This window comes from Babylonia areolata, chromosome 29 (genome assembly GCF_041734735.1).
Source record: "Babylonia areolata isolate BAREFJ2019XMU chromosome 29, ASM4173473v1, whole genome shotgun sequence".
Lineage (NCBI taxonomy): Eukaryota > Metazoa > Mollusca > Gastropoda > Neogastropoda > Buccinidae > Babylonia > Babylonia areolata.
The window spans coordinates 4,594,803-4,609,339 of NC_134904.1; the positions used below are offsets into that span (position 1 = coordinate 4,594,803).

General features: G+C 42.2%; 1 protein-coding gene across 1 annotated transcript in view; it reads right to left on the reverse strand.

The window, feature by feature from the left end:
* The window catches only part of LOC143274703 (vacuolar protein sorting-associated protein 33A-like), a 32,227-nt gene that overhangs the window by 16,342 nt on the left and 1,348 nt on the right, over positions 1 to 14,537 (reverse strand). The window contains exons 3-9 of the mRNA XM_076578600.1: positions 13,322 to 13,449; positions 11,727 to 11,811; positions 10,866 to 10,970; positions 9,264 to 9,380; positions 7,210 to 7,384; positions 3,224 to 3,405; positions 549 to 639 (exon numbers count right to left, since the gene is read on the reverse strand). Of these exons, the coding sequence (XP_076434715.1) occupies positions 549 to 639; positions 3,224 to 3,405; positions 7,210 to 7,384; positions 9,264 to 9,380; positions 10,866 to 10,970; positions 11,727 to 11,811; positions 13,322 to 13,449 (883 nt within the window). The remainder of the gene's footprint in view (positions 1 to 548; positions 640 to 3,223; positions 3,406 to 7,209; positions 7,385 to 9,263; positions 9,381 to 10,865; positions 10,971 to 11,726; positions 11,812 to 13,321; positions 13,450 to 14,537) is intronic.

The following is a 14,537-nucleotide window of genomic DNA, read 5'->3' on the forward strand; positions in this document are numbered from 1 at the left end:
GACATTCACTGCTGCCACATACATGGTAGAGGCGATCTAAGCAGCTTGCCTACTTACTTCCGATTATGTCTTCTGGCAAGTACGGCAACAGTGAAGAAACACAACCCACTGTTTTGGGCCAGTCACTGAATGGTTCCCCATGTGCACTCCAGGTTCTTGAGTTCTCCTTTGACTTCTTCTTCTTCTTCTGCGTTCGTGGGCTGCAACTCCCACATTCACTCGTATGCATACCCAGCATGCACACCCCCGAAAATGGAGTATGGCTGCCTACATGGCGGGGTAAAAACGGTCATACACGTAAAAGCCCACTTGTGTGCATACGAGTGAATGTGGGAGTTGCAGCCCACGAACGCAGAAGAAGAAGATGAAGAAGAAATGTTCAATGTTCTGTCTTTACGTCTACATCCAATGAAAAGGAGTGGTGGTGAAGTTTTGTGTGACTCTGTGTGGGCATGACGGAGTGAAGGAAACACGACAGGTGGAAAACACAACAGGTGGGAAATATGACAAGTGAGAAACACAACAGGGGACCCAGCAGAGCGACTCACGTGTGGCCAGTGACTGTCGCGATGCCTGCAGGTGAGGTAGTTTGGACACAAACTGTTTCATCTCCCCAATGGTCTTGGCTGCATGCCGCTCCTGACAATCCCACATGACAATCCCACACGACACAGTCAGATGACATTCTTTCATGACAATCCCACACGACACAGTCAGATGACATCAATCATTCATGACAATCCCACATGACACAGTCAGATGACATCATTCATTCATGACAATCCCACATGACACAGTCAGATGACATCATTCTTTCATGACAATCCCACACGACACAGTCAGATGACATCATTCTTTCATGACAATCCCACATGACACAGCTGACATCATTCTTTCATGACAATCCCACATGACACAGCTGACATCAATCATTCCTTACAATCCCACACAACACAGTCAGATGACATTCTTTCATGACAATCCCACACAACAGTCAGATGACATCATTCTTTCATGACAATCCCACATGACATAGTCAGATGACATCATTCTTTCATGACAATCCCACATGACACAGTCAGATGACATCATTCTTTCATGACAATCCCACATGACACAGCTGACATCAATCATTCCTGACAATCCCGCACAACACAGTCAGATGACATTCTTTCATGACAATCCCACATGACACAGCTGACATCAATCATTCCTGACAATCCCACACAACACAGTCAGATGACATTCTTTCATGACAATCCCACATGACACAGCTGACATCAATCATTCCTGACAATCCCACACAACACAGTCAGATGACATTCTTTCATGACAATCCCACATGACACAGTCAGATGACATCATTCTTTCATGACAATCCCACACAACACAGATGACATTCTTTCATGACAATCCCACATGACACAATCAGATGACATTCTTTCATGACAATCCCACACAACACAGTCAGATGACATTCTTTCATGACAATCCCACACGACACAGTCAGATGACATTCTTTCATGACAATCCCACACAACACAGTCAGATGACATTCTTTCATGACAATCCCACATGACACAGCTGACATCAATCATTCCTGACAATCCCACATGACACAGTCAGATGACATCATTCATTCATGACAATCCCACATGACACAGATGACATCATTCATTCCTGACAATCCCACAGGACACAGTCAGATGACATCATTCTTTCATGACAATCCCACACAACACAGTCAGATGACATCATTCTTTCATGACAATCCCACACAACACAGTCAGATGACATCATTCTTTCATGACAATCCCACACGACACAGCTGACATCAATCATTCATGACAATCCCACACGACACAGCTGACATCAATCATTCATGACAATCCCACACGACACAGATGACATCAATCATTCATGACAATCCCACACAACACAGTCAGATGACATCATTCTTTCATGACAATCCCACACAACACAGTCAGATGACATCATTCTTTCATGACAATCCCACACGACACAGTCAGATGACATCATTCTTTCATAACAATCCCACATGACACAGTCAGATGACATCATTCTTTCATAACAATCCCACACAACACAGTCAGATGACATCATTCTTTCATAACAATCCCACACAACACAGTCAGATGACATCATTCTTTCATGACAATCCCACACAACACAGTCAGATGACATCATTCTTTCATGACAATCCCACATGACACAGCTGACATCATTCTTTCATGACAATCCCACATGACACAGCTGACATCAATCATTCCTGACAATCCCACATGACACAGTCAGATGACATCATTCATTCCTGACAATCCCACAGGACACAGTCAGATGACATCATTCATTCATGACAATCCCATATTACATGGCTTAACAAATCATTCCTGTCAATCCCACATGACACACAACACAGCAGACATCTATCATTCCTGTCAATCCCACATGACACACAACACAGCAGACATCTATCATTCCTGTCAATCTCACATGACACACAACACAGCAGACATCTATCATTCCTGTCAATCCCACATGACACACAACACAGCAGACATCTATCATTCCTGTCAATCCCACATGACACACAACACAGCAGACATCTATCATTCCTGTCAATCTCACATGACACACAACACAGCAGACATCTACCATTCCTGTCAATCCCACATGACACACAACACACAAAACAGCAGACATCTATCATTCCTGTCAATCCCACATGACACACAACACAGCAGACATCTATCATTCCTGTCAATCCCACATGACACACAACACACAACACAGCAGACATCTATCATTCCTGTCAATCTCACATGACACACAACACAGCAGACATCTATCATTCCTGTCAATCCCACATTACGCAGCTGACATCAATCATTCCTTTCAATCCTACAGCTGACATTCATTCCCGATAATCCCACACTGCACACCTCACATCATTCCTGACAATCCACACATTACACATCATTCCTGATAAGTCTACATTACACAAAAAACACGTCTGACATCACTGTTATCAATCTCATATTACACATCTAAGTTAACTGTTGACAATCGATCATTTCATTAAACACGTTTTGAATTATTCCTTACAATCCCACATCATTCCTGACATCACCACTGCACAGCTAGTAACATGAACTACTAAAATAACACACCAAAAAATAACATCAGGTCAGTACCAACTCACATCAAACTCGGCAGTGATGTGCTTTGCCTTCTTGCTGACGATGCTGCCCACGGCGTTGAAGTTTTTGTCTCTCAGCTCAGCGTACAGGGTGTCGGCAGAGTTGAGGACCACCTTCTTGGCCTCCGCCCCGCTGTCTTGTGAGCCCCCCGCCCCAACTTTGTCCACCGGGAGCTTGATGCTGGCTGCAAAAACACCCGTCCTCAGCTGAAGATACCTGCCGGCTCTTTTTCACATTCTCCATTTCTCAGTGAGGGAGGTTTCAAAGGACAGTCCAAAGGAAAAGAAAGCGAAATGCCAAAAATTACACCCATGAAGCCTCATAGGTCAGCAAGGAAAAGGGAGAATATTCTTCTTCTTCTTCTTCTTCTTCTTCTGCGTTCACTCGTATGCACACGAGTGGGCTTCCACGTGTATGACCGTTTTTACCCCGCCATATAGGCAGCCATACTCCGTTTTCAGGGGTGTGCATGCTGGGTATGTTCTTGTTTCCATAACCCACCGAACGCTGACATGGATTACAGGATCTTTAACGTGCGTATTTGATCTTATGCTTGCATATACACACGAAGGGGGTTCAGGCACTAGCAGGTCTGCACATATGTTGACCTGGGGGATCGTAAAAATCTCCACCCTTTACCCACCAGGCGCCGTCACCGTGATTCGAACCCGGGACCCTCAGATTGACAGTCCAACGCTTTAACCACTCGGCTATTGCGCCCGTCAGGGAGAATATAAAGTGACATCTTACCAGGATTACCACAGATGTAACAAACAAAACAACCCCCCCCCCCTCCTCCTCCCAAAAAAACAACATACAAACAACAAACAAAACTGCATTCTCTAAATTTTTTTCCTGATCAAACTGAAAAATTTTTCCGTACAAAACACAAGCCAAACTGGATCAAAATTTTTGTCCACAACACCACTGAAGAAGCGATCTGCAGATATGTCGGTATCAATTTTCACCACTCTTTCCTTTGTCGATTGTTTAGTTTCTGAATGCATTAACTCACTCGGGACGGCTGGTTTTCTACCTCGCTTTTCCTTACAGACGGCCCATTTGTTAGGGTTAGGAAAAAAAAATCACAAAAACAAATACAAAACATTAAGTAACTAAATGAAACTCACTGTACTTGACGTGTAGGCCCACCTCCCTCCCTCTTCAATGCCCTACAAATGTGAGTCACTGTCAGTGCCTTCTTCCTGCAGATACTTTATTCAACGTCTTCATCATCCTCGTCCATGTCGGAACCTTCAGTTTGAAGTATTTCAATCACTTCAGCAGCAGCAAAAGCATGATCTATTTTATTAAAAAAATTTCCACTTGTATCGCCTGCAATGCCATTTTCGATACATATGCAGATCAGCTTGTCATGTGGGGCGCTGAAGTCAATCGCTCACTGGCGATTGTGTTGTTACGGAATCTCATGATGAAACTTTCCATTTGACCCTTGACACGTTCGCAATGCCCAGTGTAGCTGCGATTGTTATGCTACCTCATGAGGAAAATCTTTTAATTGTCAAAACCGCTATAGCATTCCATCATCCAGAACTGCGCCTTACATCAGGAACGCTATAGCGTTCCATCGTCCGGAGAGAGTTACGCTCTTTGTTGAATGGCACTTGTCAAGGCTTTCATTAGAATTCCAAGACTTTTTCAGACCTTGAAGGACAAAATGTAGTTTTAATCTCCCCTCCACTAGATTCTGAACGGTGGTCTGGGTGCTGATGCTGATAAAATGATAAACCAGGGTCCAGTGTGCAGTATGCACTAACCACACATAAAAAGAACTCACTGCAACAAAAGGGATGTCCCTGGCTAAATTCTGTAGAAAAATCCACTTCAATAGTAAAATACATACACTTGCAGACAGAAATAAAATTCATTTAACTCATTCTACCCCACAGCTACCTGTCTGCTACAACTCCCCTGGACCAGCACTCCATGAGAAAAAAACATGGTGGTTCACTAAAACAGCCAAAATCGATGGAAAATTGTTGTTTTAATCCGTCAAACAAAGCTTAGTTTTCACACTTCCAGAATCAGTAAACGGTCCAGTTTGGAATGCCAACTGTACCAAGCAAGAATGAACGAAATTAGAAAAGTGCGTTGGTACACCAACACTCCTACCTGGTCCACAGAGGAAGTTATCACGGTACGAATTATCTCGTACCTGGAGCAGAATGAGTTAATGGGTGGTGCTGCCCTGTGATGACTCCCTCCACAAGGGAAGAGCAGCCCGAAATTTCAAAAAGAGAAATCTAGTTGTGACGAAAAAAAACTGATACAATGCAATACAATAAAAAGTGACCCCCTCTCTCCCAGGGATGACAGCAGACCCAAAAGTATTTCAAATAGAGAAAATTCTAATTCTGGTTGTAACAAAAAAAAAAAAGAAAAAAAGCAAAAAAAAAAGCAGCAGCAGCAGCTACAATGCAATACAATACAATACAAAGTGACCCCCTCTCTCCCAGGGATGACAGCAGACCCAAAAGTATTTCAAATAGAGAAAATTCTAATTCTGGTTGTGACAACAACAACAACAACAAAAAAAAGAAGCAGCTACAATGCAATACAATACAATACAAAGTGACTCCCTCTCTCCCAGGGTAGAGCATCCTGAATTTCAAACAGAGAATCTAGTATGTGACCCCCCAAAAAAGTGATAACAAAGCAACACAATACAAACTGACCCCCCCCCCCACCCCCCCCCTCTCCCAGGGGATGACAGCAGCCCCAAATATATTTCAGAGAAAATTCTAGCCATGACAAAAAATGTGATACAATGCAATACAAAACATGTGACTCCCTCTCTACCAGGGGAGAGCAGCCCGACTTTCAAACAGAGAAATCTAGTTGTGACAAAAAAAACTGATACAATGCAATACAATAAAAAGTGACTCCCTCTCTCCCAGGGATGACAGCAGCCCCAAAAGTATTTCAAATGGAGAAAATTCTAATTCTGCTTGTGACAAAAAAAAAAAAAAAGCTACAATGCTGTTAATACAATACAATGTGACTCCCTCTCTCCCAGGTTAGAGCATCCTGAATTTCAAACAGAGAATCTAGTATGTGACCCCCCAAAAAAAGTGATAACAAAGCAACACAATACAAACTGACCCCCCCCCCCCCCTCCCCCCTCTCACAGGGGATGACAGCAGCCCCAAATATATTTCAAACAGAGAAAATTCTAGCCATGACAAAAAATGTGATACAATGCAATACAAAACATGTGACTCCCTCTCTCCCAGGGATGACAGCAGACCCAAAAGTATTTCAAATAGAGAAAATTCTAATTCTGGTTGTAACACAAAAAAAAAAAAAAAAAAAGAAGCAGCAGCAGCTACAATACAATACAATACAAAGTGACTCCCTCTCTCCCAGGGATGACAGCAGCCCACAAAGTATTTCAAATGGAGAAAATTCTAATTCTGGTTGTGACAACAACAACAACAAAAAAAGAAGCTACAATGCAATACAATACAATACAAAGTGACTCCCTCTCTCCCAGGTTAGAGCATCCTGAATTTCAAACAGAGAATCTAGTATGTGACCAAGAAAAAAAGTGGTAACAAAGCAACACAATACAAACTGAACCCCCCCCCACCCCCCTTTCCCAGGGGATGACAGCAGCTCCCAAATATATTTCAAACAGAGAAAATTCTCGCCATGACAAAAAATGTGATACAATGCAATACAAAACATGTGACTCCCTCTCTACCAGGGGAGAGCATCCTGAATTTCAAACAGAGAAATCTAGTTGCGACAAAAAAAACTGATACAATGCAATACAATAAAAAGAGAGTCCCTCTCTCTCTCTCTCAGGGGATGACAGCAGCCCCCCAAAATATTTCAAACAGAAAAATCTAGTTGTGACAACAGCATTTAAAAAAGGATGCAAATGCAACGCAACACGAAGCAACTCACTGATTTTTTTATTATCATTATCATCATCATTTTTTTTTTTTTTTTTAAAGCAACTCACTGTTGTTGATGCCAAACACCTCATCGATGAGGCCCTCATAGGTGAGCTGCGAGAGGAGGGGCGTGAGCAGGTCCACGTTACGGTCCACGATCAGCAGGCTGTCGATCTGTGGCACCACCTGTGGCTCCCGGCCCCCCATCTCATCCTTCATACGCCGCATGATGTGCACCACTTGCTGCACACACACACACACACACACACACACACACACAGAGTCACATTATCACATCACATTATCCTGGCCTGAAGAAGAACCTGCAGTTTGTTCGATATGTTGCTTTTCTAATCCCATTTAAGTCAATTCTTACCAGGATTCTTTTTAAGTCCACCTCTTATTATCTGTCTTTGTTTATTTTCTTGCAATCTTATATGTGCGTTGATTTGCCTGTTCGTTTAATTTGGGTGAACATGACAGTGGAAGTAAGGAACACAAACAGACCAACATGATGGTGGAAGTGAGAGCAACATGACAATGGAGGTGAGAAACACAAATAGAACATCATGACTGATGACAACGGAAGTGAGGAACACAAACAGGCCAACATGACAATGGAAGTGAGACCAACATGACAGTGGAAGTATGGAACACAAACAGACCAACATAACTGCAGAAGTACGGAACACAGACTAACATGACAGCAAGTAAGGAACACAAACAGACCAACATGACAGTGGAAGTGAGGAACACAAACAGACCAACATGACGGTGGAAGTGAGGAACACAAACAGACCAACATGACAGTGGAAGTGAGGAACACAAACAGACCAACATGACAGTGGAAGTGAGGAACACAAACAGACCAACATGACGGTGGAAGTGAGGAACACAAACAGACCAACATGACAGTGGAAGTGAGGAACACAAACAGACCAACATTACAATGGAAGTAAGGAACACAAACAGACCAACATGACAGTGGAAGTAAGGAACACAAACAAACCAACATGACAATGGAAGTGAGAAACACAAACAGACCAACATGACAGTGGAAGTGAGGAACACAAACAGACCAACATGACAGTGGAGGTGAGGAACACAAACAGACCAACATGACAGTGGAGGTGAGGAACACAAACAGACCAACATCACAGTGGAAGTGGGGAACACAGACCAACATGACGGTGGAAGTAAGAAACACAAACAGACCAACATGACAACGGAAGTGAGGAACACAAACAGACCAACATGACAATGGAAGTGAGGAACACAAACAGACCAACATGACAATGGAAGTGAGGAACACAAACAGACCAACATGACAATGGAAGTGAGGAACACAAACAGACCAACATGACAATGGAAGTAAGGAACACAAACAGACCAACATGACAGTGGAAGTGAGGAACACAAACAGACCAACATGACAGTGGAAGTATGGAACACAAACAGACCAACATAACTGCAAACGTACGGAAAACAGACCAACATGACGGTGGAAGTGAGGAACACAAACAGACCAACATAACTGCAAAACTACGGAAAACAGACCAACATGACGGTGGAAGTGAGGTGCACAAACCGACCAACATGACAATGGAAGTGAGGAACACAAACAGACCAACATGACGGTGGAAGTGAGGAACACAAACAGACCAACATGACAATGGAAGTTAGGAACACAAACAGACCAACATGATGGTGGAAGTGAGGAACACAAACAGACCAACATGACAGTGGAAGTGTGGAACACAAACAGACCAACATGACAATGGAAGTAAGGAACACAAACAGACCAACATGATGGTGGAAGTGAGACCAACATGACAGTGGAAGTGTGTAACACAAACAGACCAACATGACAATGGAAGTAAGGAACACAAACAGACCAACATGACAATGGAAGTAAGGAACACAAACAGACCAACATGACAGTGGAAGTAAGGAACACAAACAGACCAACATGACAATGGAAGTAAGGAACACAAACAGACCAACATGACAGTGGAAGTGAGGAACACAAACAGACCAACATGACAGTGGAAGTGAGGTACACAATCGGACCAAATTGACAGCAAAAGCGCAGCACAAAGACAGACCAGAGGCAGATCCCCACCTTAGCGCAGTCGCCTTTGCCGTGGATGTACTGGATGGTGCCATACAGAGCCTGCAGCGTCATCAGGGACTGTGCTGCGTAGTACATGGACGTGTAGTCGTTCTCCACGTAGCATTCCTGTATGACAACAACACATAGAAGTGTAGTCGTTCTCCATGTAGCATTCCTGTATGACAACAACAACACATGGACGTGTAGTCGTTCTCCACGTAGCATTCCTGTATGACAACAACAACACATGGAGGTGTAGTCGTTCTCCACGTAGCATTCCTGTATGACAACAACAACACACAGAACTGTAATCGTTCTCCATGTAGCATTCCTGTATGACAACAACACACGGAAGTGTAATCGTTCTCCATGTAGCATTCCTGTATGACAACAACAACAACAACACATGGAGGTGTAGTCGTTTTCCATGTAGCATTCCTGTATGACAACAACACATGGAGGTGTAGTCATTCTCCATGTAGCATTCCTGTATGACAACAACAACAACAACACATGGAGGTGTAGTCATTCTCCATGTAGCATTCCTGTATGACAACAACAACAACACATGGAGGTGTAGTCATTCTCCATGTAGCATTCCTGTATGACAACAACAACACATAGAGGTGTAGTCGTTCTCCATGTAGCATTCCTGTATGACAACAACACATGGAGGTGTAGTCGTTCTCCATGTAGCATTCCTGTATGACAACAACAACACATGGAGGTGTAGTCGTTCTCCATGTAGCATTCCTGTATGACAACAACAACAACACATGGAGGTGTAGTCATTCTCCATGTAGCATTCCTGTATGACAACAACAACAACAAGAACACATGGAGGTGAAGTCATTCTCCATGTAGCATTCCTGTATGACAATAAGAACACACAGAGGTGTAGTCCTTCTCCATGTAGCATTCCTGTATGACAACAACAACACACAGAGGTGTAGTTGTTCTCCACGTAGCATTCCTGTATGACAACAAGAACACATAGAGGTGTAGTCGTTCTCCATGTAGCATTCCTGTATGACAACAACAACACATGGACGTGTAGTCGTTCTCCACGTAGCATTCCTGTATGACAACAACAACAACACATGGAGGTGTAGTCATTCTCCATGTAGCATTCCTGTATAACAACAACAAGAACAAGAACACATGGAGGTGAAGTCATTCTCCATGTAGCATTCCTGTATGACAATAAGAACACACAGAGGTGTAGTCGTTCTCCATGTAGCATTCCTGTATGACAACAACAACACATGGAGGCGTAGTCGTTTTCCACGTAGCATTCCTGTATGACAACAGCACACGGAGGTGTAGTCGTTCTCCACGTAGCATTCCTGTATGACAACAACAACAACACATGGAAACACACACATACCCTAAATAGCAAATCACGAACGAACACCCCCCGCCCCTTAAATAAAACAAAGCCTATAACCAAACACACTCCCTAAAACAGCTAATCAATGACCACACTCCCTCAAACAGCCAGTTTCTAACCAAATATACTCCCTCTAGCAGCCATTCGGTAGCCAAACATGCTGCCCCAAACAAGCCAGATAAAAATAATCAATTAAAAAAAAAAAAAAAAAAATTACTGACCTTGAAGCAATCATTCATCTCCATGGACAGCAGGTCAGAGTCAAAGGGAATCAGGGTCATGTTGAACTCGTCCACGGTGGTCAGTGATCCATACACCCCTTTTTCCTAGTAACCACACACACACACACACACACACAAATAATAATAATCATACTCATAAAAACGACAACAGCAACAACAACAACAATAATACTAATACTAATAACAACGATAATAAAATAATAACAACAATAATAATAGAATAGAATCGAATCAAACAGAATAGAATAGAATAGAATATGTCTTTATTACCAAGTGTACCGGAGTCACAAGGAATATTGGGGGGGATAGTACATAACAAGATATGAACATAAATCGAAAATCATACACCACCATAATACCACCACCACCACCAATGACGATGATGACAACAACAACAACAATAATAATAACAATAATAATAATAATATTATTATTATTATTATAATACCTTAAAAATTATAATAATGATGATAACAATACTATGATTGGTATGAATATGAACAATATGAAAATGAATACAATGTTATCTATTGCCTACTCACTAAACAGGGCTCAGGAACTGTATTATGGTCGACTCCCATAAAGTTTCAGTAACTCTGAATCAGTTTACAACTCTACACCATATCACAACTCTTTACAGAACATGTCTACAACCACATCAACTGAAGTACCTATGTATGATAACACATACACATTTATAGTCACATCAGCATACAAATGCACCGCATTATCTATACACAGGATGTCTCTACAGTCACTTCAGCTTATAATATAGGTACGCACAATACAGTTATCAGCATACCCGCTTGAGGTAAAATAACTTTTACTCTCAGACCATACCTTCAGTTTTCTTTCACAAAGAAGACTCTTCCTGGGAACGAATATCAAGTGAAACTCCTTTTTATAGCCGCCTTTGGTCTCCTCACTGCACACACACACACACACAAAATAAAAAAATTAAAAAACAAAACAACAAAAAACACATTCAGTATTCACTGATTCAGTGAGACATGAACTGATGAAGTATAAAAAAATAAAAGAAAGAAAAAAAGAGATCAGACTTAGTAAGACCACAAGATGTACACTTTAAGTCTTGTTCTCAGATGGGATTGATAAATGCTTTGTTCAGTCATTGCTGAAGGTACAGAAATTCTTTGTTCGGTCATTGCGGAAGGTACAGAAATTCACATGTATGCATGCCTGCAAAGGCACTGAACAGACAATGGATATATGTACAGGCAGCTGCATAGACCCTGGAAACAAACACTACAAAACAAACAGCCACAGCCACACAGACAAAAGAATATACACTGTACAGCCACACAGACATCGGACAGACATGTATACAGTCATACAAACCAGGAAATGGACATTACAATTCAGTTTCAGTTTCTCAAGGAGTTGTTGCTGCCTTCTGACATAACTATATCTGATGGAGTCTCCCGTCGGTCCGACGGATGAGTAGGCAGGCAGGCTTATCTGTCGGTGTGTGTCCTCATGTGGGAGAAGAGGCCGATTCTGGATGCACAGCACTTCCCACAGGTGTTGCAAGGGAAAACGTCTCCAGAAGTTGAACCCTGCTTCCTTCGCTCACGCTTCTCCTTAATAGCCAGCGTTCTCTTGTTTTCAAACGTCTTTATGCCACTAGTGCCTGACCAGCACAGGTGACTTTTTTTTTTTAGTGATATATACATACTAAACCACATCTGCTAGGCAAATGCCTGACCAGCTGCATGGCCTTATGTGCTTAGTCAGGCCTTGAGTGCATGCTCAGAGTGGACTTTTAGAGAATTTTGCCTGAGGACAACCCATTTGTTGCTGTGGGTTCTTTTTCAGTGCGCCAAGTGCATGCTGCACATGGAACCTTGGTTCACCGTCTCATCTGAATGACTAGATACTCAGTTTGATATTTCCAATCTAACTTGGGAGAAAGAGCAAGAATGGGAATCGAACTTAGACCCTCATGGACACTGTATTGGCAGATGAGTGTCTTAACCATTCTCTGATTCTGCTACCTTCCTCCTGGACATTACAAAACAGACAAATCTAGAAGTAACAGATATACAGCCACACAGATACAATTTACAGACCATGAAACATACAATACATGAGACAAACATAAGTATACACAGACAAAGGACAGATAAACAGCTAAACAGACCCGGGAAACAGACATATACAACCACACAGACAAAGAACAAACATTATACAGCCACACTACACAAATACACAGCCGAACAGACATGAGACAGAACATGCAGCCACACGGACACAGGAAATGGACACTACAGGACAGGCATTCAGCCATACAAGGTCCCTATCAGGAAACAGACACTACATGACAGATACATGTGCCAGCTGCACAAACTGGAGAAAAAGAAAGGGAAAGAGAAAGGTTAGGGGGTAGGAAGGATAAAACAGAGAAGGAAACCTACTGATGCAAGTTCTGTGCAATTTTCTCCATCAGTTCGAGACGTGGCCGTGTCAGGAAGATGATACTCTGCACATTGCTGGCTGGAAGACTTCCTGTCCTCAGCGGAAACATCTTCTCCACTTCATGGTCCTTCACACACACACACACACACACACACACACACACAAACACACAGATTAAATCACATGTACACAACAAAAACAGCACCTCATGCAACACACTGACACATACAAAAAAACCCTCACAGCTCCACGAGTCAAACATCTATGCACAATGTCAATGACTGACATGTGACATCTAACACTGTAACAGAATAATCCACACACAATGGAGTGACAATGAACACTGCGGCTTTGGAAAGGCACTGGACATGATTTTTCTCCCATACAGGTTTTAATTGCTGTCTAAGAATATACCATACATATTGCAGAGGATGGTTCATTGCATTGATCAGATATAATTCCCCAGTCCAGAGGGGAGGAATCTTAAATTTTAAGTCCAGAGAGGAAGAATCTTAAATTCTAAATCTAGAGGGAACGAATCATGAGTCATAGCAGCAGTAACAACATCGTAATGGCGCTTTCCCTATTCAGTGGCCCCAAGTGGCTGTCTTCAAGGACTGAGATCTCCCTCTCTTTCATTTTGTTTCCTTTATATATATATATATATATATTTTTTTTTTTTTTAATTTCTTCTTCTTTTCTAAAAGGTCAATCTATACTTACTCTCCTCCACCATCAATGCAACATGGCATGCTATATCAAATGTAACATTTATAATACATGTGTGTGTGTGTGTGTGTGTGTGTGTGTGTGTGTGTGTGTGTGTGTGTGTGTGTGTGTGTGTGTGTGTGTGTTTCTGTACCACGTGTACTGTATAGTATAACATCAATTTATCTTTAAATGGGACACAATATGGTAAATCATAAGCTGTGCTGGAATTTTTGGGGTTTTTTTGTTGTTTTTTAATTTTTTTTTAGCTACCAGGCTAGGCCAGGTGGACTAGGCCGGTGGTCCATCTGAAGAACTGCATTAGCCACATAAACTGGCTGTCCCAGCAAAGCTACTGGCTATAGTTTGTACCCATTTGACACAATCACAGATTAGTATATAAAGTCAGATACTGATTTCCTGAACCGAAATGTCTAATCAAAATGAAACATTCTGCCAGATTTGCTTTTTCCACCAGTGGGCACCACTTTTTTTTGGTCAACATTA